Genomic DNA, 25,845 nt, shown 5'->3' with positions numbered 1-25,845 from the left:
TGGGCCCGGTTGCTCCGGTCCCGGTCGCTCCGGGCCTGGCCGCTCCCAGCCTGTCAGCCGCTGCTCTGGGCCTGGCTGCTCCCAGCCTGGCAGCCGCTGCTCCGGGCCTGGCCGCACCAGGCCCAGCTGCTCCGGGCTTGGCCGCTCCCAGCCTGGCAGCCGCTGCTCCGGGCCTGGCCGCACCAGTCCCGGCTGCTCCGGGCCTGGCCGCTCCCAGCCTGGCAGCCGCTTCTCCAGGCCTGGCCACTCCCAGCCTGGCAGCCACTGCTCCGGGCCTGGCCGCACCAGACCCGGCTGCTCCAGGCCTGGCCGCTCCCAGCCTGGCAGCCACTGCTCCGGGCCTGGCCGCACCAGACCCGGCTGCTCCAGGCCTGGCCGCTCCCAGCCTGGCAGCTGCTGCTCCAGGCCTGGCCGCTCCCAGCCTGGCAGCCGCTGCTCCTGGCCTGGCCGCACCAGACCCGGCTGCTCCGGGCCTGGCCGCTCCCAGCCTGGTAGCTGCTGCTCCGGGCCTGGCCGCTCCCAGCCTGGCAGCTGTTGCTCTGGGCCTGGCCGCTCCCAGCCTGGCAGCCGCTGCTCCGGGCCTGGCCGCACCAGACCCGGCTGCTCCGGGCCTGGCCGCTCCCAGCCTGGCAGCTGCTGCTCCGGGCCTGGCCGCACCAGACCCGGCTGCTCCGGGCCTGGCCGCTCCCAGCCTGGCAGCTGCTGCTCCGGGCCTGGCCGCACCAGACCCGGCTGCTCCGGGCCTGGCCGCTCCCAGCCTGGCAGCTGCTGCTCCGGGCCTGGCCGCACCAGACCCGGCTGCTCCGGGCCTGGCCGCTCCCAGCCTGGCAGTCGCTGCTCCGGGCCTGGCCGCACAAGACCCGGCTGCTCCGGGCCTGGCCGCTCCCAGCCTGGAAGCTGTTGCTCTGGGCCTGGCCGCTCCCAGCCTGGCAGCCGCTGCTCCGGGCCTGGCCACACCAGACCCGGCTGCTCCGGACCTGGATGCTCCCAGCCTGGCAGCTGCTGCTCCGGGCCTGGCCGCTCCTAGCCTGGCAGCCGCTGCTCCAGGCCTGGCCACACCAGACCCAGCTGCTCCAGGCCTGGCCGCTCCCAGCCTGGCCGCCGCTGCTCCGGGCCTGGCCGCACCCGACCCGGCTGCTCCGAGCCTGGCCGCTCCCAGCCTGGATGCTTCGTGCTTGGCTACTGCTGTTCTGGGCCTGGCTGCTCCCAACCCGGCTGCTCTGGACCGGGCTTCTCCGGGCCCAGCCACTCTGTGTCTGGGTGTTCCTGGACTGGCCACCCTGGGCTTGGCCGCCTCTGCCTCAGGCCTGGCTGCCACTGCCCCAGGTCTGGCTGCTCCAGTGCTGGCCGTTGATGCTCTTGTTCTGGCTGCTGCTGCTCTGGGGCCTGGCCACTGCTGCTCCGGGCCCAGCTGCCACTGCCTTGTGCCTGGCCACTCTAGGCCTGGTCGCCGCTGTTCCAACATTCTGTCCCTTTTCTCTCTTTTTTTTTTTTTTCTTTTTTAAAAAAAAACAAAACGCATTTATGTTGCAATGTTGGCTGGTGCATTGAGTTCTGACTTAGTCTTTGATTTTTCAAGATCTTCTTTGTATTCTTTCTTAAGTAATTTTACTATCATTTGCTCTCACTTGATTTCTTCACATTGAGAACTTCTTTGGTTTCTTCCTCCTTGTCCTGGGAGCTCAGCAGGTTGGCCTGTGGCACCCCTTTGTTCTCCGCGGGCTCCCACGCTGCTCCAGCCTGTTGCCGGGGTCGGCGCCGCCCAGGAAGCAGCCCCTGTCCTTGGCTCCGTTGCCAGCACTCAGCAGTCGAAGGCTCAGGGGCACCCCCCCCACTGGGGGCCCGGTCGCCCGGCTCCTTGCTGGCGCCCGGCTGGCCGGTGTCCGGCAGGGGCTCCTGCTCCTCGTGGCGTTCCTCCAGTCTGGAGCTTTCTTTCTCCCTCCCACTAGGGGAGTCCAGGATCAGAGTCAACAGACTGTCCTCTGCGCACAGTGTGCGCGACTCCGGGGGCTCGGCCTTTCCCCGCGCTCCCAGGACTCCACCTCACAGCTCCGTCTCCCCCTGCCCGAGCCTGGGTCCCCAGGGACTGGCCCAGACCTGGAGTTCTGGGCGGTCTGGACTGAGGCTCAGAGCTGCCGCCGGAGGCTTTGTTTCTTCCGGCTAGGGTAATCCAGCATCAGAGTCAACATTCAGTCCTCTGCGCGCCATGTGCGCGCGACTCCGGGGGGCCCCGCATTTCGCCGTCCCCCGGGATTGTCTCCCCCTGCCGGAGCCTGGGTCCCCAGGGTCTGGCACATAACTTGGGGCTCAGCGCTGCCGGTTCGGGGGTTCAGCCCAGGCTGGGGGTTCTATTTCCTTCCTGCTAGGGAACGCCAGGCAGCACCCAGCCCTCTCCTCCTCTCCGGCTGCGACTTCTCCGCGCGTGCGTGCGTGCGAGCGCGCAGCATGTCTCCGTACCTTAGGCTTTTTTTCAGCTCCTCTGATTTTCCTTCTGGTTTTCTCCCTCCTTCCTATTATAGAGTTTTCAGTCAGTCGACTACCTGTAGCTCTGGGCAATGTCCACTCTACATTTTAGTTGTATTCCCTTGAAATTGTTGTGAGCTGCTGCGGCTAGGTGTATACCCGAGCAGCCATCTTGGATCCTCTCCGGAGTCCCAGCTTTCCTTCTCTCGTCTTTCTCAATCCTTCACCGCCCCGCCTAGGGGTCACCCTTGGCCGTGTTGGCGCGGCACAAGACAGGCTCACCCATCGGCTGCCTCCTGCATGCCCCACAGCGGTGCCCTGACTGGCAATCAAACCGAGACCTCCTGGTTCATAGGTCGAGGCTCAACCACTGAGCCACGCCATCCAGGCTGTTCAGGAAGCTTTTTGTCTCCCTCTGGTTTCTCAGGTGAACTGTAGACACTGGAGGGGGCCCTCCCTGGACGGTGGAAGTCTCTGCAAACCTTGATGTTGCCTTTTTTTTCTTTTTTAATGATTTCAGTGAGGGGGGAGAGAGAGAGACATAAAACATGATAGAGAATCATTGATCTGCTGGCTTCTGCACACCCCCACAGGGTATCAAGCCCACAACCCAGGCATGTGGCCTGACCAGGAATTGAACTGGGAACCTCTTGGTCCTGGCTCAAGCTCAACCACTGAGCCACACCAACCGGGCCTTGATGTGATCTTGTTAGCCACAACCTGAGCCCTGGTGACAGAGAAAGCTGGCTTTTGTTCTGTCTCAGCCCTTTCAATCTCTGTGACCTTGGGCAAGTGTACTGACCTTCCTCTAGCCTCAGTTTTCTGCTCTGTAAAATGGGGCTAGCCCTCACACCAATCTTACTGTGTAGCACGAGGATTCATGAGCTGAAGCAAGCGGCACGGTGCCCGCCAGAGGGAGTGCTGCATTGGTGGCTCACAGTCACCTTCCAGACAGTCGGGGTGAATCAGGGTGGACTTGGAGGTCTGCCTGAGTCAGAACAAGAGTGGGGGTTCTGGAAACCAATGGCCTAACTTGCAGTGCCACCACAATGCCACTTAACTGTCGGTGCCACGTGAGCCAGGCCTATCCTCTCTGCAAAATGAAGGGGCACAAGATTTGCCCTCTAAGATGCCTCCTAATGGTCAGGGAAGTGGTTCTCAAACTGGGGAACTTATTGAAACACAGACTGCTGGGCCCCACCCCCAGAGTTTGATTCAGTAGGTCTGCCGGGGGGGGGGGGGGGGGAGTCCAAGACTTTGCATTTCTTTTTTTTTTAATATATTTTATTGATTTTTTACAGAGAGGAAGGGAGAGAGATAGAGAGCCAGAAACGTCAATGAGAGAGAAACATCGACCAGCTGCCTCTTGCACACCCCCCACCGGATATGTGCCCGCAACCAACGTACATGCCCTTGACTGGAATCGAACCTGGGACCCCTCAGTCCGCAGGCCGATGCTCTATCCACTGAGCCAAACCGGTTTCGGCAAGACTTTGCATTTCTAATGAGTTCCTTGGTTTGCTGCTGGTGCTGGTGCAAGGACCTCAGCTGAGAGAGCCCTGCTTCGGATGATTGGGGAACCAGGACTCTCCGCTGAGCCCAGCATCCGTCCAACCTCAGAGGCAGGGCCAGGGAGTGGGAGTCCGAGGCGAAGAGGAGCCAACCTCCCGGGCCCACGGGAATGTTCCCTTCCAGCTGCACCTGGGACCGAGGTCTCTCCTCACCTGGAGAAAAAGCCAGACCCTCCGGGGCCGGATCCCTTCTCCCGGGCCTGGCGTGGGAGTTGCATCAGGTCCCTGGAGGAGGCTCCTGGGTGGAAAGAACTGGTAACAAGGCCCTTGGGCGAATGGAAAGGCTGGAGTGGGAGCCGGAGGGCTCAGGCTGTGAGCTGCACAGGGGCTGGGCTCAGCTGCAGGTGCAGCTCCCCCTTTACTTCTCATTCATTGTTGAAATTAAAAAAAACAGAATACGCATGTATCCTCTACCAAAATTTGCAGTCTTTTTCTCCAGCTGGTGTGGCTCAGTGGCTGAGCACCGACCTGTGAACCAGGAGGTCAGGGCACATGCCCAGGCTGTGGACTCGGTCCCCAGTGGGGGGCGTGCAGGAGGCAGCTGATCAGTGATTCTCTCTCATCATTGATGTTTCTCTCTCTCCCTCTCTCTCTCTCTCTCTCCCTCCCTCCCTCTTTGAAAGCAATAGAAAATATTTATTTTTACTTATTTTAAGAATAAACAGAATGAGAAAAAGAAAATTGCCAGTGTTAGCATTTTGAGATAGTGGCTTTTGGTTTTAAAAATGCCGATCTCTTTTATTTCTCCTCCTGCATGCCCCCTCCTGGGGATGGAGCCAGAAACCCCCAGCATGTGCCCTGATTGGGAATCGAACCAGCCACCCCCTGGTGCATGGGTCAGTGCTCAACCACGGAACAACACTGGCCAGGCTGTTGTATTATACATAATTAAACTGAACATCTGCACCATGCTTGGGCTGAATTGTGTCCCCCACAGTTAAAATGTCCAAGTCCTGCCAAAACCGGTTTGGCTCAGTGGTAGAGTGTTGGTCTGCGGACTGAAAGGTCCCGGGTTCGATTCCAGTCAGGGGCATGTACCTTGGTTGCGGGCACATCCCCGGTAGGGGGTGTGCAAGAGGCAGCTGGTCAATGTTTCTCTCTCATCAATGTTTCTGGCTCTCTATCTCTCTCCCTTCCTCTCTGTAAAAAAATCAATAAAATATATTAAAAAATAAAATAAAAAATAAAATAAAATAAAATGTCGAAGTCCTAACTCCCAGAACCTCAGCACGTGACCTTCTTTGGAAACAGGGTCATTGTACATGAACGTGGATAAGATGAGGTCACATTGGGATATCGTGGGTCCCTAATCCAGTATAACTGCTGACTTCGTAAAAAGGAGGAATTTGGCCCTGGCCGGGTAGCTCAGTTGGTTAGAGCAGTGGTCAGCAAACTCATAGTCAACAGAGCCAAATATCAACAGTACAGTGATTGAAACTTCTTTTGAGAGCCGAAAACCGACTTCTGCGCATGGGCTGTGAAGTTTTAATCACACTGTACATGCGCGCCCACATGTGGTATTTTGTGGAAGAGCCACACTTAAGGGGCCAAAGAGCCGCATGTGACTCGTGTGCCGAAGTTTGCTGACCACTGGGTTAGAGCATTGTGCAGATGCACTAAGATTGTGGGTGCCATCTCTGGTCAGGGCACATACAAGAATCAACTAATGATTGTAAAAATAAGTGGAACAATAAATCGATGTTTCTCTCTCTCACACAAAATCAATAAATAAAAAAGGAAAGGGAGATTTGCACTCAGACATGCACACAGGGACAACACGAGGTGTACACTGAAAGTTCTGCCAACTGGAAGCTGAGAGGTGCCGGAGAGAGGCCGGGACAGGTCCCTCCCAAGCGCCTGCAGGGGGAGCCTCGGCCTGCTGGCACCTTGACCTCAGACTTTTAGCTTCCAGACCTGGCAGACAGCGCCTTTCTGTTGTTTAGTCACTCAGTTTGGGGAACAGTCCTTCGTTGTGGCAGCCGCAGCAAACTACAACACATGACATAACCTCTTGATATATGGTTTACAGTAAAAACATGTTTAATTACCAAAATGTAATATATAACATAAGAAATACACATGTATCTTCCACCAAAATTTGCAGTCTTTTTCTCCATGAATTTATATTCATCTCCCTCCCCGCAAGCTCCTGCACAGGCTTACTAAACACCCCATTCTGCAGTCTGTTTTCCAACCAATATGTCATGATTATTGCCTGGCCGGCATGGCTCAGTGGTTTAGCATCGACCCATGAATCAGGAGGTAATAGTTCAGTTCCCGGTCAGGCACCTGCCTGGGTTGTGGGCTCAATTCCTAGTAGGGGGTGTGCAATTGCATCATCATTGATGTTTCCATCTCTCTCCCTCACCCTTCCTATTTCTGAAAGCAATAAAAATGTATTAAATAAAAGAAAGAAAGGAGCCATTGCTGACCAGGCTTAGAGTGGGTTGCATTCAGAACACACCGTCTAGCAATCCAGAGAAACAGCAGAGTAGCTCAAGTGCTTACAATTCCCAAACTCCACAAAGGGGCGGGGACCCAGACGACACCTGTACTTCTAAAATTCCTCTTTCCCTTCTCACCCCGTTCTTGACACACGCCAGGTGTCCCTGTGCCCTCTCTTCGGCACCCCTACCCCCACACCTCCTTGTTCCTGGTCTTTCCCTTCTCCTCCTCCTTCCTACCCAGCTCTAAGCCCCAAAGAACTGCACTGGCGTGGAAGGAGCCTTCTCAGGTGGTGGGGAGGGAAAACTCACAGAGGCAAAACCCTTCAGTGGGTGGGCAGGGAAAAGCTTCAGTCGTGTTATCTGGTCCCGTTATGGCGGCCAGCTGTGGGCCCCTCGCAGACTGGGGGATGTGTCGGCCTAGTGCCCTTCGCCTCTAGGGGTTTAGCACATAGTAGGGACTTATTGCTTCAATGAAGGTGGGAGTGTTGACAAGCAAGTCTATCTTGGGGCTAGCAAGAGACATTTTTCAGAGGTGTTTGACCTAGGCCTGGAAGCAGGGAGTTTATCTTGGGCAGTAAGGACTTCTCTTCCTCTGAAGAGTGAGTGCGGAACAGGAAGATGGGGGAGGGAGGGAGAAGGGGGAGGGTACCCACTGGATGGCTTTCTTTTTCTCTATGAAGGAGAAGAGTCGGAGTATGGGATGGGGAAGAGGCGAAGGTTTGGAAGAGCCACCGTGGGGAAGGGGAAGGGGGAGGGTTTGGGGACAAACAGAACAATTGCCGGACAGTGGTTTGTGGGCTCGGTGTTCGCAGAGCCTCCGATGGTTGGGTTACAGGGACTGGGGACCCACCGTTTATCCACCAGGGAGAAAACGAACCGGTCAAAGGGACTGGGAAGCTCCCTCACGCTGAAAGATGACTGTGAGAGCAAGGCAGAAAAGCAGGTCTGTCTGGAGAGGATGGAGTTGGAATTTAAAATGTGGGGCACATAAGCTGTGTGGCCCTAAAGGGGCCCGGCTGAGGTGCGGGGAGGCCTCGGAGGTGAGCGCGTCAGGGAACCGGCAGCCAGATGGGCCCGGAGGATGGTGAAGTCTCTCAGAACCCAGGGCGGAACCCCAGCCACGTGACAGCCCCTCACGATTGGCTGACAGTGGAACATAGTTGAGAAGATGGCGGCTCAGCGAAAACCCCACCACAGAAGGTCTGTACACTCAGTGGCATTCCGTGTACAGGACTCCGTGAGGGGCCAGGGGGGCTCGGGCCCTCCCTCACGTCTGGACAAAGACAGGGGAGAGAGGGTGGTGTGCAGAGGCCGGCCCCACGTCTGTACCGACCGCAGAGGAGGAGAGGCAGGGCTGGATCCCAGGAGCAGGCGCCGCTCAGGCCACCAACCTGTTCTGTGCCGTTTCCTAAAAACGTATTACATGGAGCGGTTAGGGTTCTGTCGCCCCTCCGAGTTCTGGGACCCGAGGAGGCCCGCGGGCCGGGCCAGAAAGGCGGAGGGGGGCGGCAGGGCCGGAACCCTGGGGCCACAGGGCCGGCCGGGCGGGCCGCCGGCGGCGTCGCGCGTCTCCATGGCGACGGGCGGCGTGGCCGGAAGTAGGCGGCGCTTACGGCGGGCGGGGCGTCTCTGTGACGCCAGGGTCCGGGCCTAAATGGCGATCCCCGAGAGGCTCACCGGGGGGTTTGAACTGGCCAATGGGCGAGCTCCCGACCGGGTGTCGGAAAAGGAGGCGGAAGCGGGGAGGAGTCGCCGTTGCAGCAGGACTACATCCGCCGCGGCGTCTCCATGGCACGACCCTGGCCTCCGAGTTCAACGACTTCATAAGGAGGCGTTTCTGGGCGCAGCCGTGTCGCTCCTGGTGAGAGGCCGCCGGCGGGCGGGACCCGGGGCGTCCCGCCGCCGCCGCCGCCGCCGCCGCCGCCGCCGGGGCCGGGCCCCGTGGCCCCGAGGGTCCCGGCCGGGGTCGCCGCTCCCGTGTCCCCCCGCCGCCACCGCCGCCCCGGCCCGCAGGCCGCCGGCCCCGCTCCCGTCAGAACCCGGCCCCGCCCCGCCCACCGGCGCGGGCCTTCTCCTCCCGGTAACTGGCCGGCCGGCCGCCCCCTCCTCACCTGCGACCGGCGGGGCTCGGCTCGCTCCTCTGCTGCCCTCCGGCAGGGCGTCGCCTTCCCTCCTCTATGGGCAGAAACAGGTCCCCTGGTGCCCGCTGGTGGGTGGTCGCCCCTCGGCTGCCGGAGACCGGCCCCCCGCGGGCGTCGCCGGGCTCGCCCTTCCCTCTCGGGGGGCCTCCTCGCACGGCAGTTATTGCCCATCTCCGGGCGCAGCGCCGTCCCCCGCCCCCGGGTCCACCCGCTCCAGGTCCCGCTCCGCCTCCCGCACGGCCGGGCGTCGAGCCCGCTCTCGCTCGGACCCCGGATCCCGGCGGCCGCCGCTGCGACCGAGCGCCTCTCCCCTCCCCCTCGGCGGTCCCCACTCGCGGCCGGGCGCCCCCCGTCGCTCCGTTCTTCCCTCCTTCAAATACGATTGGTCCTCCCGGGAGCTATTGACCGGGAACGCCCCTTCTCCTAGGAGACTGTTGCCCCGGCCCCGCCACGAATATCCCCACACACCCCCAGCTCCCGGCGCTGGTTGCGGCCCTTTTGGGCCCACTTGGGGCCTCGTGGTTCTCTCCCACCAGCACCCCAGGTTTTCTCCCCGGTGGCCCCCCAGGGGTCCCTCCTGGGTGGGGCCCGGGCGTGGCGGTCCTTTCCCCGAGGCCCCGCCTCCCGACCCCCCAGGGGAGGGGAGCTCCGCCCCCGCTCCCTGGCGCCCACCGCAGCCCTTTAGGTCGCTCAGCCTCTCCTCTCTCCCCCCACTTTGGCAGGACAGTTGCTGTGCGACTTGGACAGTAGAGAGGAGCGCCTCCCAAGTTTTCATCCAACTGCCACCCCCAAAGCTTCCACCCTCCTCCCCTCAGAGAGGACGTTTGATGCCCGGCCCCTGAGATTCTCATTGACAAGCCCCTCTGAGTCCCCTTGAGCAGAGCCTGCTGACCCAATTGCCCACCTTTGCGGCTTTGATGCCTGGTCATGTCTGCCTCATCCTCAGGCGGCTCCCCCAGGTACTGCCAACGCGGGGGCGCCTCCGCCCGAGGGCAGGGAAGATGGTCAGGGGTCCCCCCGCCCCCTCCCCCAGGCCAGGCTTGTAGGAGGCTTCTCTTTTCAGCTTCTCTGTTCGGTGTGTTGAAAGTATGGACCAAAATATTTGGAAATCATTTTTTAAAGGGAAGGAGGAGAAAAAGAAAATGCATGCATCCATTCTCAGCTCTGCCTGATCCCCCCCCCCCCCAGGTGTCCAGTTCCTGGTAGCAGAATAGGGCCACTGTTGTCTCAGTGGAGCACAGGCTCATCCTTTCTGAAAGAAGACAGGGGTCAGGACATGACAGTGGTGCAGGAGGTGGATGTGGCAGTTGGCAAGGAGTCCAAGTGGTTTGGTGGGGAGTCCGCTCAGGGGACGAGGCGACCCAAATCTACCGGCTTCACGCGAATAGAAATGTTCTAAGTGGGGAAGGGAAAAAACCTGTCTATTCGATTTTGGTATTTCTTGGTTAAATGACTAGTAGGGCTCAATAAGTTTTTTGTTTTTAATCAAGGTATAATATGATACAGCAAAATGCATGTTAAAAGGCTCAGATTTTTTATATCGCATTTTATGTTGCATCATTTTCCCAGGTATTTGTGGGGAGGGCAAGGTCATGTTTGGGGGCTGTCGGAGGCTGTCCGTCTTGGAATTCTTGGATGTGATATTGCCAAATCTGGGGGCTTCAATGTTTGCTGCCTTTGCAAATCTGGTGGGAGGGCTGTTTGGCGTATAAGTAAAATGAGTTAACGTGGTGTTTAAAAACAACAACCCAAAACAAAACAACCGAGCTTCTTAGGAGCTTAGAAAGGACCCAGTGGGGTATTTGGGGAACTAGTCATTTTTCTTTTTCTTTTTTCTTTTTTTTAAATATATCTTATTGATATTTTTACAGAGAGGAAGAGAGAGGGATAGAGAGTTAGAAACATCATGAGAGAGAAACATCAATCAGCTGCCTCTTGCACACCTCCTACTAGGGATGTGCCCGCAACCAAGGTACATGCTCTTGACCGGAATCGAACCTGGGACCTTTCAGTCTGCAGGCTGATGCTCTATCCACTGAGCCAAACTGGTTTCAGCTGTAACTGTTTTCATTCTGTTGGATCTATGACTGTTAATTTTATGTCACAGGGACTTTGTTCCCGAGCCAGTCTTTTTATGCCGGCCATTCTCCGCGCCACCTCTGCTCCGGGCACTGTCCTGGGCCCTTCCACCTCACCTACCCCAGCTGTGGCTCATGTGCTGCCTGTTTCTTGTCACCTGACAGGATGACAGCTGGGCTTTTCAGCAAAAGGTCACAATACATGTGATGCGATGGCAGGTTAAAAGGCCGGCCTGTGAATGCCACCGCCGCTGTTTCCATCCCACTGCCGGGCACACCATGCATGTCTGGCGCTCGTGTGAAGGGAGCCACGTGATTCCAGACCAGCTCTCCTAGCCGCCAACCTGTTACCCACCTTATGTAGTGTATACTTTTGGGAGATCTAAGCAATAGAAGAGCCCTAATTTCTGGTAGTAATCCGGCTCTCGTACCTGGGTGCAGGTTTCCATCGTGTGGGAAGAACGGAGTAACAAGTCTCACGCAGAAAAAGGTCTTGAGGACAGCTTGTGGCGCACCCAGTGTGACCGTTACGGTAGGTGCCGTGTGCCCGGAGCAGCCCCCAGCCGGCAGCCCGCCCAGCCCGCTCTGCACGTCTTTTCCAGGAGCTGCCTCCCCCGCTGGCCCCGCGGCAGCATGGCGCTTTGCTCGGGGCTTCTGCTCGTCCACTGGGGGTGGTTTTGCTTGTGGTAAGGCTGCCAGGTTGAGCAGGTTGTCTTACACCAGGACAAATTCCAAAAGTCTTTGGGACAGATTTTAATAATAATAATAATAATAATAATAATAATAATAATAATGAAGAAGAAGAAGATAGGATGGAGAGAGGTTAGGACCTGATGGTGAGCGAGGGGTATGTAGCTGGGATTTTGCCTCGTTTATACTTTTTTAGAATCTATACAACCTTCTCACCTTGGCGTTTCCTCCAGCTCTCTCTTTTCATCGACTCTCACCTGCCTGCGGCCTGATAGATTGCCCCGTAATCCTTTTGTGTGTCTGCTGTGCTAACCCGCATGCCCAGTACAGATCATGGCGTAGAAGGATTTGCCCGCTTCCCAGCTGTGCTGCATAAGTCTGAGGAGGAGCTCTGCATGCCAGCAGGCTGGGACGGAGGTCCAGCTCCGAGCCCCTGGGCCTGGGTTTGGCTCTTGTCGAACCTGCAGGTCTTGCAGAGCCTTCTCTCTGGGTGTCTGCTGGTCCTCAGCTGGCCTCTCTGCAGGAGCCTGCTGGATGCACGCCGCTGCGGTCCCTCCTGCATGCCGGTAGTCAGTAGCTGTCCTGCTCGCTTGGTGGCCAGGCCTTCCGTGGCCCCCCGAGGCTGTGCGTTCTGTGTTTTATGCCCAGTTTGCTCATCCACAGATCAACCTTTTTTGTGTTGTCTTCCTCGGCCCGCCAGAAGCGAACTATGAAGGACCGCTCTTCAACTCCCCCCTTACATGTTCACGTGGATGAGAACACCCCTGTCCACGTCCACATAAAAAAACTCCCGAAACCAGCAGCGGCCGGCAGCCAGGTAGGAGCATGCCATGGGGCAAGGTGAAGGCTGCGGAGCAGGGCGGCGCTCTCCGCTCAGCCTCCCTGCTCCTAACTGCAAAGGTCGGACAGACGAACGCACTTGCTTCCCGAGGTCAGTGGCCTGGTGAGAAGGTAGGCAGGGCCGGCACCAGGAGCCAGAAGAGGCTCCTTGCAGAGCTGGAGATGGATGCCGTCAATCAGTGACACCGCGGCCAGCTGGGTGGGGAAGTGACCCTGGTTTGTCCTTTTCCACAGAAATCTCATAAGCGCGGAATGAAAGGGGACACCGTGAATGTGCGGCGGAGTGTCCGGGTGAAAACCAAGGTACCTTGGATGCCCCCCGGAAAGTCATCTGCCCGGCATGTGGGATGCAAGTGGGAGGTAGGCTCACTCTCGTTCAGGCTTCTCTCTCGGACCGGCCAGGGTCTGTCTAGCCGGCCTCGAGCGCGGGCGGGTCAGGGTCACTGTAGCTGTTAGAGACCCCCAGTAGGTCCCGTTTATTGAGGGCCTTGCTGAACCCCGAAAGAACGTGAGTCTTCCTGAGTCCGCCCAGCAGTATCTCACTGGGGGCCCTGCTCTCCTCGTGGACAGGGAGGCAGTGAGGGCCCGGACAGGCGAGGGCTCAGAGAAAGGAGCAGAGCTGGAGTGAGTGCCCCAGGGCTCTCATTCTAGGGGCTGTACACTTGACCTTCATTTATATGTGAGGAGCCACATGTCTGTCCCCATGTTACTAAATAACTGAATCTACATTTATATACACGCACACACCAGAATGTACACACCCAGAAAAGCATCGCCTTTGGAGGTGGTCACCGTTAAGACCACGCACAGATTCCACCGTGTCATCAAAGCCACGTTTGGAATAAACTGATGCATAATTGCCTTCAGACTTAGTTGTCAAGATAACAAGAGAACTGTTGTCTTTTTTTAGCCACACCTCAACACCTCAACATGCCTGTCCATCCGTCTCTGCAGTAGTTCAGGCTGCGTATGTTTATTGAGACTTATGCCAGACTCTGCGGGGTGCTGGGCTACACCTGCAGCGTACAGATGTGCCCATTCTAGTCAATTGCAGTGAAAAAACTCAAATGATAAGATAAGGCCTTTGGTCGTGTTTTAAACTGAGGTCTCAGTATTGGGACAAACAAGACACTTTAGGCTACTCTACGATGATGGTACCTGATCTGTTTTGAAAGGTTCAGTTTTCTGAAAGTTTACTACTATAATTAACAATAAAAGTAATTGTTCTAAAGTTTCTAATCATACTTATGGTTTTGACCCTGATTTACCTGTTTGTCCCTAAGAGATTACGGGAGTGTGGGGGATTCTAGGGAATAAGTGAGAAGTATTCTGACAGCTTTGAGAGGATCATGGAACCGATTCGACTGTTCTGGAGTCAGCTTGGCAGCATCTATTTAAACATTGCTTCTAGTTTTACATTTAGGGATTTATCTGTATTTTAATATATTTTCATTGATTTCAGAGAAAAAGGGAGAGGGAGAGAGAGATAGAAACATCAATAATGAGAAAGAATCATTGATTGGCTGCTTCCTGCATGCCGACCACGGGATGGAGCCCACAATCCTAGCATGTGCGCTTGACCAGAATTGAACCTTCAATCCACAGGCCGACGCTCTATCCACTGAACCAAACCAGCTATGGCATAGGAATTTATCTTTAAAAAGTCACAGAAGAGCCCTAACCGGTTTGGCTCAGTGGATAGAGCATCAGCCTTCGGATTAAAGGGTCCCGGGTTTAATTCCGGTCAAGGGCATGTACCTTGGTTGCAGGCTCCTCCCGGCCTAGGTCCTGGTCGGGGCTCATGCTGGAGGCAGCCAATTGATGTGTTTTTCTCAAATCGATGTTTCATGTCTTTCCCTCTCTCTTCCACTCTCCCTAAAAATCAATGGGAAAATTTTCTCAGGTAAGGATTAATAATTAAAAAAAATAATAATAATAAGACATGCACTTTTCCATGCCAACCACATGGAAACCGGTTTGACTCAGTGGTAGAGCGTCGGTCTGCGGACTGAAAGGTCCCAGGTTCGATTCCGGTCAAGGGCATGTACGTTGGTTGCGGACACATCCCTGGTAGGGGGTGTGCAAGAGGCAGCTGGTCGATGTTTCTCTCTCATCGACGTTTCTAGCTCTCCATCTCTTTCCCTTTCTCTCTGTAAAAAATCAATAAAATACATTAAAAAAAAAAGTCCCTGACCAGTTTGGCTCAGTGGATAGAGCATCAGCCTAGGACTGAAAGGTCCCAGGTTCGATTCTGGTCAAGGGCATGTACTTTGGTTGCGGGCACATCCCCGGGGTGAGGGGTGCAGGAGGCAGCTGATCAATGTTTCTCTCTCATTTGTTGTTTCTGGCTCTCTATCCCTCTCCCTTCCTCTCTGTAAAAAGATCAATAAGATATATATTTTTAAAAAGTCACAAAAGAGGGACTGTGTATTTGCTACAGCATTGTAACAGAAAAATCAGAAGCAACCTAAATGTCAATCAGGAGGATATTGCTTAAATTATGATACATCCATCCAATGGAATACCATGTAACCCTTACTGAGATTGAGGTAGTAGTTACACATGATAGTGTATCGCAGAGCCACCTGGCATGGAGAGTTCGGCCCAATTCGTCCAGAAAGGGGAGTCTGTGCATCCCTGTGTGGACGTGTTTGTATGCACACACATTTTCTGGGACGGTTTACAGAAGTGTTAAGCAGTGCTTACCCTTGGAGTACGGGAGGCTTTAATGGTTTATTTTTAATGGCATGCTTGAATTTCTTTATAAGCATACTATATTCTAACATTTAAAATGCTTTGCAAAACAATGAAAAGACTTGGTAGTTTTCAGAGCCTACAACAAAGCTATGCCGCTATGGAAATTGGCATCCTTTTGACGTGAGTTGCTGGGAACTGTGGTCCCTCTGGAAAGCTCAGTGTCTGTTTCAGTCCTGGGCCACAGAGTCCAGAAATGGACGAGCCCAGAGGGGTGGCGCCGGTCACCGCTCAGACAGTAGCTGTCTTTCCTGCTATTTAGGCAGCCCTTTTCCGCTTCCCAGGGCCCTTCGTGTGCCTCGGAGCCCCAGCCTGGCCTCGTCTGTTCTGGACGAGGTGGAGGCTTGTGGTGGAGCGGGGCGTGGCCCCAGAAGCCGCAGTGTGCATGGAGGGATTCCAGTTTTTTAAAAACCCTTTCTGATACACAAGGTTAGCTTTGGGGAAAAGAAGGTCTGGCTTTTTTCTCTATTATTCAATGAAGGGCTCTATTTCTATTATGGAAATACAGAAAAATAGGAAATTGCCTGTAATTCTCTAATCTGGCTCCTATTAAGTTTTAACATATTAAGTTGTAACAGAGAAAAATCAGAAGCAACCTAAAGGTCAGCCAGGATAGTATTGCTTAAGTTATGCCACATCCATATAATGGGATACCATGTAACCATTGCCGAGACTGAGGTAATGGTTATATTGTCATGCACAGATCAACCAGCTTCCCCAGAATCTCCCCTCTGCCCTTTCCTGTCACTTCCTCCCCAGGGGTAATCACTGTCCCAAAACTAATATCTTAGTACTTTTACCATATCCATGCAAGTGTGTGTTTTCTTTAATTGATTTTAGAGAGGAAGGGAAAGAGGGAGAAACATCGATGTGAAAAAGAAGCATTGATTTGTTGCCTCCCATAAACATCCCAACCGGGGATCGACCCCACCATCGAGGTATGTGCCCTTGACCTGAAATTGAACCTGAGACTGCTTGGTATGTGGGACAATGCTCCAACCAACTGATCTTCCCAGTCAGGGCTGCAGAGTTGTTTTTTCACTTCGATTGTGATGATGTTATCTGTATATTCTCCTATTTCCTTTTATATGTTATAAATTATTTTTCTTACAAAAGCAACGCATAGTCATTGTTGATAAATTAGAAAATCCAAGTTACGGAAGAAACTGAAAAACACCTATAATCCCACCACCCTGAACTGACCTATGGCACTTGCAACTTCCTGATCTTGTCTTAGGAACAGACTCACTTTTAATTTTTGTAACAGTGGGGTTATATTTTAATTATTGTACAACATCCTTTTTAAAAAATGTTTATATTTATTTTAGAGAGAGAGAAGAAGGGGGTGGGGAGATATATATAAAAACATCAATGAGAGAGAAACATCCATCGGCTGCCCTCTGCACTCCTCCTGGGATGGAACCCGAAACCCAGGCTCTGCCCTGACGAGGATTCGAACCAGCGTCCTCTTTGTGGCTAGGGCGATGCTCCATCCCTTGAGCCACACCTGCCAGGCACAGCATCCTTTTTAAAAACATACTTTAACTATGTTTCCATTGCACGTTATTATTATTTTTTAGTGGCTTTATTTTTAATTTTTATGTTTTTATTGATTTGAGAGAGAGAGAGAGAGAGGAAGGGAGAAAGAGAGAAGCATTGATTGGTTGCCTCTGGCATTTGGGGACCAAACCTGCAGCCTGGGTATGTGCCCTACCAGGAATCGAATCAGTGACCTTTGGTACATGGGGCAGTGCTCAACCAACTGAGCCATGCTGGCCAGGGCGTATGTTAATTTTTTAAGGCAGTAACCTGTTATGTGTGTGTGTGTTTTTTTAAATATATATTTTATTGATTTTTCACAGAGAGGAAGAGAGAGGGATAGAGAGTTAGAAACATCAATGAGAGAGAAACATTGATCAGCTGCCTCTTGCACACCCCCTACTGGGGATGTGCCTGCAACCAAGGTACATGCCCTTGACCGGAATCGAACCCGGGACCTTTCAGCCCGAGGCCGATGCTCTATCCACTGAGCCAAACCAATTTTGGCTATTTCTTAACATCTTATATAATATCTGGTGAATATTCAAACTCCCTCACTTGTCCTTAAAATGTCTTTTATGAAAGATTTTGTTACCTTTACAACTATCTACTATTGGGCATTCATATTTATTTTAAAAACTTTTGACATGTTTCACTTCCACTGTAGGTGTATGAAAACATTTCTTGCCCCAGACTTTTGCCAACTTTAGAAATGACTGTTTTTGTCACTTTATGTTCTTTATTTAAAATGCTGTCTCTGTGTTAGAGAATATTCAAAGACATTCACACAAGGATAGGGGCATTCCATCAAGTAGGAATGGCATGTGCTTGCCCCGGGGCCCCTGCGCTGGCCCGGAGGCAGTTTGGTTCTTCCTGCCTCCGGCGGACGGCGGCTACGGTGGAGCTGGTGGCTGTGGATTTGTCTCATGAGTTCCTGTGTTCTCCCTCCTGTCCATCAGAATCCACCTCACTGCCTGGAGATCACGCCACCATCTTCAGAAAAGCTGGTCTCAGTAATGCGGTTAAGTGACCTCTCTACAGAGGATGACGATTCGGGTCACTGTAAAATGAACCATTATGATAAGAAGATTGACAGTCTAATGAACGCAGTTGGTTGTCTGAAATCTGAGGTGAGGGATGTGGGAGGCTGGGGCAGCCAGAGCCTGAGGTGGTGTTCCCGGTGGGCACCTCTCTGTGGGCCACCCACGCATCTCTGCCCAGAGCTTGGGATGCCCTGGAGGGTAGGCAGGGCAGCCTGGGGTCCCTCTCCATTGAACACCCTGACCTCGCCTGGTGCTCTGAGTGGATGGCCTATGTTAACATGCCGATGAACCTGTAGTGGTAGAGGCCCTATTTTGGAAATGGTTAGTCCTCAGTTGCTGGACTGTGTCTTTGGGTGGAATGTGGCAGTGGGGACGGAAACAACCCGGAAGACCTCAGTCCCCAATTAGGAAGTTGGCATTGCCGGCATGAAGCCCGGGCCTTCACTGCTTATGTGCCTGTGCCTCTAATCCCCCTGTCCTGGGGCCCCGGGCCCTCCCGGAGAACCTGGGGCGGGCGGCCTGGCAGCAGCCCCTCCTTCCGCCGTAGCCCCCGGCACAGGGCCTTGGGTCACACCTCTCCTCCAGTTGAAGCACAGTTTATAGCCTCGCTCTTTCCCTCCCAGCAAGCCACTCGGTTTCCTTAGTAATGAGGAAACACGCAGGGGAGCTTCTCCCCTGAGTCTTTGTGACAGTGACTGAGATTTCACCCGCTGCTCCAAGCACCATGTAGCCCTCACTCGGAGGTGGGCCTCACATGTGGCAGGGAGGAGGGGCCGGCCCTCAGCGGCCCACCTGCATGCCCATGGACAGGTCAAGATGCAGAAGGGTGAGCGTCAGATGGCTAAGAGGTTCCTGGAGGAGCGGAAGGAGGAGCTGGAGGAGGTGGCCCATGAGCTGGCCGAGACCGAGCATGAGAACACAGTGCTGAGGCATAACATCGAGCGCATCAAGGAGGAGAAGGACTTCACCATGTAAGGGCCCTGCCCGGGAGCCCTGCCCCCTCAGGGAGAGGAACCCCCGGAGCGGGGGCGGGTGAGGGGAGCCTCTCTGGGAAAAGGGACATTTTAGGGGAGTCCTGTAGATGGTTCGAGTTAGGCTGGGGGACATCTTGTGTGAGGGCCCCAAGATGGGAGGCTCCTGTGACTGAGAAGCAGAAATCAGGCCAGAGTGAGGAGGGTGGGTGGGCAGAGGCAAGGGGTGCCATGGAGTTAGTTTGGGGAGTTTGCATGGAGGGCGATTGGGAGCCATGGGAGGGTTTTCAGAGCAGGAAGTGGTGTGACCACATTTGGCTCCAGTGTGGAGAGAGGGTGGGAGGGCTCCAGAGCTGATCTGAAGATGGTTACGAGGCCAGGGCAGTGGCCAGGGGCCGAACAAGTAGGGCTGTAGGTGGCATCATGTGACCTGGATGGACACCCTGCTTCGGTGCCCAGGTGTCTTTCTAGGCCACTCGGACCAGAGGGCTACCTGTCCCCCCTCCCCCACCGTTCTTTGACTGGGAGATGAGGCTCACAGGGCATTGTGAGGCGAGCCTCAGAGCTCCGGGCTGCTGGGGCCTGAGAGGCTCAGAGCCCTCCCTTCTGGCCCCAGGCTTCAGAAGAAACACCTCCAGCAGGAGAAGGAGTGCCTCATGTCCAAATTGGTGGAGGCGGAAATGGATGGGGCAGCCGCTGCCAAGCAAGTCATGGCCCTGAAGGATACCATCGGAAAGCTAAAGACGGTGAGTGGCAGGCAGAGCAACCTGGCCCTGCGGCTGGGCCCAGAGGAGGGGCAGCCACAAGCTAGGGTGGGGGCTCTACGCAGTCATCAGGCTGGCTTTGTGACATCTCCAGGTGGGGGAAGGGCACATTGAACTCAGCTCCCATCCCCCACTCAGAGGGTCAGGGCCAGACCCTCAAGGATGACCTCTGGTGGCCAGGGCCTCTGAGGAGATCTCATCATGGGTCTCTTGGGAATCACTCCACCATCTGATTCCTGCAAGTACAGTATCAGCCGCCAGGTGGTGTCCTGTGCTTCCTCCTAGACATTTGCCCTGACTGCACTCACCCACCCAGGCTTTCCCCACTGTGGCCACCAGCAGGCTCAGATCCTGCCCATCCTTCAGGTCTCGGACCTCCAGGAAGCTGTCCTCACCACCCTGGCCCCGTACACAGCCCAGCTCTTTGCTGGGCTTCCCGGCACCCGCACCTCTTAAGTCCTGGTGTGGCCTGCCTCTGCCAGCTCCTCCTTCTCTCCCTGTACCATGTAAGACTTCTTGCTGTCTTCCAGGAAAAACAAATGACCTGCACGGACATCAACACCCTGACGAGGCAGAAGGAACTTCTCCTGCAGAAGCTAAGCACATTTGAGGAGACCAACCGCACCCTCCGAGACCTACTGAAGGATCAGCACTCTAAAGAGGTGAGCTCCCGGCCCCAGCCCCAACCGGGGGCGCCTGCCTCTGATCCGTCCCTCCAGCGCCCCGTGCCCATCCTCTCTGAGCCTCAGTCTCATCGTCTGTGAACAAATAATACTGCTGGTGACTGGCCTGAGAGGGCTGTGGGAAGATTTGACCAAATCCCTCACATTGAGTGTCCGCCCCTGGTAGACGTGGGCGCCGGGCTGGGCTGCACAGGAAGGGCCTGGGAGTCAGGAGGAGGGCAGGGGGAATTGGGGAGGAGTTGAACCTGTTTCAGAGCTCGTGCAGCAAAACAGGAAAGGACTAGACCTTAGCTTTGGGGAAGGAGAGGAAAGACTAACGGCTGGCGGACACACATTGTGTGCTATCACTTCATCTCTTAAAAGATGGTCAGTGGAATGTGTTTCATGTTATATAAAAGACTGACAGCTATAAACACCCATCTTCCTGTTTGGTCAAACCAAGGGTTACCGAAGGTCTCAAAACCCCTGGCTGTTGAAATGGCGAGCCTTTTCTTAGTTGACTGTCTTTTTGTCCCGATATTGTCAACTTCTCTTGTTTTTACTTTTTAAAATGAATGTGTAAAATGAGTAATAATGTGTTCAGCATTCCAAACAAAACCTCCACATCATTAAGTCGCTCTGTGTCTCCTTTGGCAGCAACCCCTCATCTTCCTTCCTGAAGCTTTTTTATCTCAAATCTGATAATTTTCTCATTTAAGTATGTATCTTTAAGCAACAGCTAGTATTGTTGAGCATGTTTTCAGACTTTACATACATGGTATTATTCCACACATTCTGTTGAACTTGCTTTTCTCACTCAATATTTTTATGAGATTCATCCGTTTTTATCCTTGTGCTTACGGTCATTAATTTTCACTGCTATGTCCTATCTTATGACAATACCACCCTTTGTGTGTCCATTCTTCTGTTGGTGGAGACCTACTTTCAGATCTTTGCTGTCACAGGTGGTGTTATTTGAGCACCCAGTGTACACTATCCTCGTAGGCTTAAGAGTTTCTAGACTATATTTCTTTCTTTTTTTTTTTTTTAATATATTTTATTGATTTTACATAGAGAGGAATTGAGAGGGACAGAGAGTTAGAAACATCGATGAGAGAGAAACATCGATCAGCTGCCTCTTGCACACCCCCAACTGGGGATGTGCCCGCAACCAAGGTACATGCCCTTGACCGGAATCCAACCTGGGACCTTTCAGTCCGCAGGCCGACGCTCTATCCACTGAGCCAAACTGGTCCCGGCTCTAGACTATATTTCTATGAATAGTACTAGTTATAGCAAAATTTTTTTCTTAAAAGCGTAATAACCTTTATTTCTAGCTCAGTGTTCCCGGTGGTTTTTACCTCTCTGATTTGTGGCAGCTAAAAGGGCCTGCAGAAAGCCTCCTCTTGGTACATGCCCCGTGGTGTCTATTTTATTTATTTTTTTAAATATATTTTATTGATTTTGTACAGAGAGGAAAGGAGAGAGATAGAGAGTTAGAAACATCGATGAGAGAGAGTCATCGATCAGCTGCCTCTTGCACACCCCCCACTGGGAATATGCCCGCAACCAAGGCACATGCCCTTGACCGGAATTGAACCCGGGTCCCTTCAGTCCCCAAGCCGATGCTCTATCCACTGAGCCAAACCGGTTTCGGCTATTTTATTTTATTTTTTATTAAATTATTATCTGTACATATCTTACCATTCTCCCCCCCCTCCCTGTCCCCCATTCATACCGTGGTGCCTATTTTAGTTGCAAAACCTGGGAGCAACCTTATCACCAGAGGTTATGGGGAGCGGTTAAAAATAAAGCAGCGGCACGTGAGAGACAGAGAGCCGGTGAGAGGTGGTGGGGAGGGGAAATGGAGGCTGACGGTGTAACAGGTCCAGACTCCGTTTGGCGTGATGCGCATGTTCCGGAACTAGATGGTAGTGCGGATTGCCTCAGAATGTTCTGTGTGCCACAGAGTTTTAGACTTAAAAGCTAACATGGCATAGTGTGTGTTATAAGTATTTTACCGCGTTAAAAAAATTAATATGAATTGTACCAAAAACCATTGAATTGTACATTTTAAATTGGGTGACTTGTATGGTATCTGAATTGATATCTTAATAAAACTATTTTAAAAAATCAAGTTGTAGCACAAAGAAACAGTATAATAACAATTTGGTAAACTTACACACGAATCTCTTTCTACTCCCCAAAAGATAATATATCTCTACGTGTCCTTAAATAAATGCATAGAGGAAGGATGGGTGAGACACTATTAACAGTGAGGGGGATGAGCTTTATCTGCTCACTAATATTTCATAATGAGGAAGTAATTCATTACCTTAATAACTAGAAGTGTAATTTTGGAAAAGAGAAAGAATCAATAGAAATAAGCCACCTGGGTTTATCGCTTAATGACTTGGCTTTCCCTTTGCCTTCCCTGGAAGGATTCCGGAAGGCTGATGGAGCAACAAGGAACACTTCTGAAACGGCTGGCGGAGGCAGACTCCGAGAAAGCGGTACGTCAAGCGCCCCTGCTGCTCTAGTGGTCGCCTCGACAGAGCTGCCAGTGCTGAATGGAGGCAGGAAAGCTGCAGCCCGCTCTGACCTTCCTCTGGGTCTTGGTTTCATGGTCTGTGTAATGGGCTATGTCCCCTGTCCTACCTGTTCCCCTGGGCTTATCTAGTTGATGAGTTGAGAGTTTGAGCCACCAAGCGGGACACCAAACTGAGAGCTGGTGGTGAGGATGGAATGACAAATCATGACTGGCACCTGAACTTCCGTATTTGTGTTATGGATTAAAAGCCATCCAAAGGGATGGGCTCTGTCTGGATCAGGTGTGCATGTTACTTTGCTTTCCTAACCTCTAAGGGTCCCCACCAAACTTGCAACCAAGGGAGCAACGAGCAGCAGCAGCTCATCCTGCGCTTCCCACCTGAACCTGTCTGTCTCCAAGACCCTTTCTCTGACCTTACACTGAGCTAACACAGCCCCCCCGCTCCCTTCTTTCACTGTGACTGTACTTCAGTGTTTCCACACTGCCAGGCATGGTCCATTCTTCCCTAGAGGGCAAAAGCAGCGCCACGTAGTCTCTTATTTGGCGGCTTCTCTCCTAGACTTTCTGGGAGCTAATAGCACCGCCACCTTGGCGCCTTCTTTCCTGGAACATTCCACTGCCCAGGCTTCTGCTCCTTCTACCCTGAGCCCTGCCTTCTTTTGTTTCCCTGGGGGGTGGGGGGGCATCAAAAGATACAGACTTTTTTAAAACACACACATGTCTTTATTGATTTTTAGAATGAGAGAGGAAGGGAGAGGGAAAAGGGAGAAATAGAAACATGGATGACAAAAACATGGATGACAATGCCCACTAGGGATTGAGCCTGCAAACTGGGCATGTGCCCTGACCGGGAATTGAACCGTGACCTCCTGGTTCATAGGTAGACGCTCAACCCCTGAGCCACTCGGCTGGGCAGGTATAGACTTTTTGACTCAACAATTCCAATTCTAGGAATGCCTTCTGGGGCAGCATGTTCCAGAATTTACTCCATGGAACCCTAGGTTCCTCAAAATGTTAAATGGGTGACTTTTACTAGTTATAGTGAAATTGTTCTCTTAAAATTGAAATAACTGTTTTATTTACAAAACAAAAGTGGGAGTGACTCAGAACCAGATTTATTTGAGAAACTGCCAAGTGGGCGGAACAAAAAGTGCAGCAGGTTTCTTAGCTCTGGGACCTTCTGGAGCCTTTGCTGTATTAGTGCCCAGCATGCTTCCCAGGTATGGCCTTGGCCCTCAATGCCCACTGACCATCCCTGAGTTCAGCAGTGATGCTTTGGCCTAGACCTGCATTGCCAGCTGGACAAGCCTGGTCAAATAGTGATACATTAGTAACTTGGAACATGAAGCTGCTGTTTCAAAAGCTGTGCGAGATTCAATCACATTATCCAAGCGTGGGAGTGTAATTTACTGAACAGAAGAAGCATGTGGCTTTTTTGATGTGAATTCTCATCTGAAGATGTTTTTTTCCCACTGGTTTTTAGAGAGAGTGGAAGGGAGAAAGGTAGGGCTCAGGAGGGAAACATTGATGTGAGACACATTGATTGGTTACTTCCCGCATGCACCTCAACTGGGAACCAGGGGACTGAAATGTCCCAGGTTCGATTCCAGTCAAGGGTTCCAGTAGGGAGTGTGCAGGAGGCAGCTGGTGTTTCTCTCTCCTTGATGTTTCTAAGTCTATCTCTCTCCCTTCCTCTCTGTAAAAAATCAATAAAATATATTAAAAACAAAACCAACTGGGAGCCAGGAATCGAACCTGCAGCCCAGGTACGTGCCCTTGACCAGGAATCGAACCTGGGATCTTTCAGTATGTGGGTGATGCTCTACCACTGAGCTCCACCAGCCAGGGCAAAGCATGTAACTTCTTTTTTGTTATTGTTTTTGTTTTGTTTTGTTTTTTGGTACCGAAACCCGAGAGTATATAACTTTTTATTTATTTATTTATTTATTTATTTAATTTTTTAAATATATTTTATTGATTTTTTACAGAGAGTAGGAGAGAGGGATAGAGAGCTAGAAACGTCGATGAGAGAGAAACATCGACCAGCTGCCTCTTGCATGCCCCCTCCTGGGGATGTGCCTGCAACCAATGTACATGCCCTTGACCGGAATCGAACCTGGGACCGTTCAGTCCGAAGACCGATGCTCTACCACTGAACCAAACCGGCTTTGGCAACTTTTTATTTTTTAATTGATTTTAGAGAGGAAGGGAGAAATAGAGATAGAAACATCAATGATGAGAGAGAATCATTTGTTGGCTGCCTCCTGCACGCCCCCTGCTGGGAGGGATCAGGCCCGCAACCTGGGCATATACCCTTGGTCGGAATCGAACCTGGGACCCTTTAGTCCAGCGATAGCCAACCTTACCAGTTGCCCAAGGGTCACGGTTGGCGACTGTTACTTTAGTCCGCAGGCTGATGCTTGATCCACTGAACCAAACCGGCTAGGGGGCATATAACTTCTTTAATGTCTGGGTTGGGGAGAATGGGGTTCTTTAGCATTTTTGTGTGTTTTTCAGTGTTTTCCACAATGTTACTTTATTTTAAGTTAATAGATGCATGTGTATCATCCTAAATGTTTATACAGATGTTAGGTGCTTCCCACCAGGGTCCCTATGACATGGGCCAGTATATTTGGGCCCTTGGGCCCTAGTGGCCAGGCACACCGTGGAGTGTGTCTCCTCTCTGGGCTGGGCCGCCTCGCCCTTCCCACGGAGCTCATGCCTGTGTGTTCTCTCCAGCGGCTGCTGTTATTGCTGCAAGACAAGGACAAGGAGGTGGAAGAGCTCCTCCAGGAAATACAATGTGAGAAGGTACCATCCCCAACGGCCGCTCCCTCTTCCTGGCCATAGAGCTCGGTGGATACGGTGCGCTCTAGAATTGGAGGCCTGGGTTCAAATTCTGGCTCTGTCTTTCTCCATCTGTCCAAAGGCTCAAGCAAAGACAGCATCCGAGCTCTCCAAGTCCATGGAGTCCATGCGTGGGCATTTGCAGGCACAGCTTCGGTGCAAAGAGGCAGAGAACAGTCGCCTGTGTATGCAGATCAAGGTACCTGCTAGCCCCAGCAGGGGTGGGGAGGGAATTGGGGGCAGGCGCCTGGCAGTTCAAGGGCGGTTGTCTGGCCACGCCTATCACACTCAGGAAGGTTTTGTCCCAGAGTCTACCAAAACACTTGTGCTTCAGGGAGACTCTGGGACAGTGGCCAGAGCAGTGGACCTGAGGGTCTTGGGTGTCCTTCCCAGCAGTGACTGGGTTGATTTTCATGCTCCCAAGCCAATCACTTCATCCCTTGGGCCCTCGGTTCTCCTAACTACCCATGGGGAGGAAGGATGG

At 53.1% G+C, this 25,845-nt stretch overlaps 1 protein-coding gene across 8 annotated transcripts in view; it reads left to right on the top strand.

The window, feature by feature from the left end:
- Window positions 1-8,163: 8,163 nt before the first annotated feature.
- The window catches only part of ODF2 (outer dense fiber of sperm tails 2), a 32,849-nt gene continuing 15,167 nt past the window's right edge, over window positions 8,164-25,845 (top strand). Inside the window, exons 1-11 of one of the 8 annotated variants that reach the window (XM_084899883.1) lie at window positions 8,164-8,342; window positions 11,142-11,232; window positions 12,091-12,207; window positions 12,465-12,533; window positions 17,483-17,653; window positions 18,377-18,537; window positions 19,154-19,283; window positions 19,832-19,963; window positions 22,405-22,476; window positions 25,254-25,325; window positions 25,444-25,560. In XM_084899883.1, the coding sequence (XP_084756009.1) occupies window positions 8,179-8,342; window positions 11,142-11,232; window positions 12,091-12,207; window positions 12,465-12,533; window positions 17,483-17,653; window positions 18,377-18,537; window positions 19,154-19,283; window positions 19,832-19,963; window positions 22,405-22,476; window positions 25,254-25,325; window positions 25,444-25,560 (1,296 nt within the window). In that variant the 5' untranslated portion in view covers window positions 8,164-8,178. Of the gene's footprint in view, window positions 8,343-8,459; window positions 8,562-9,408; window positions 9,582-11,141; window positions 11,233-12,053; window positions 12,208-12,464; window positions 12,591-17,482; window positions 17,654-18,376; window positions 18,538-19,153; window positions 19,284-19,831; window positions 19,964-22,404; window positions 22,477-25,253; window positions 25,326-25,443; window positions 25,561-25,845 lie in introns of those variants that run through there. The other 7 variants (XM_084899882.1, XM_084899885.1, XM_084899887.1 and 4 more) reach the window with 7 other exon arrangements.

This window comes from Pipistrellus hanaki, assembly GCF_964339955.1.
Source record: "Pipistrellus hanaki genome assembly, chromosome: 11".
Taxonomy (NCBI): Eukaryota; Metazoa; Chordata; class Mammalia; order Chiroptera; family Vespertilionidae; genus Pipistrellus; species Pipistrellus hanaki.
The sequence above is the reverse complement of the archived record's forward strand: the minus strand, read 5'-3'. Positions and strand labels throughout refer to the sequence as shown.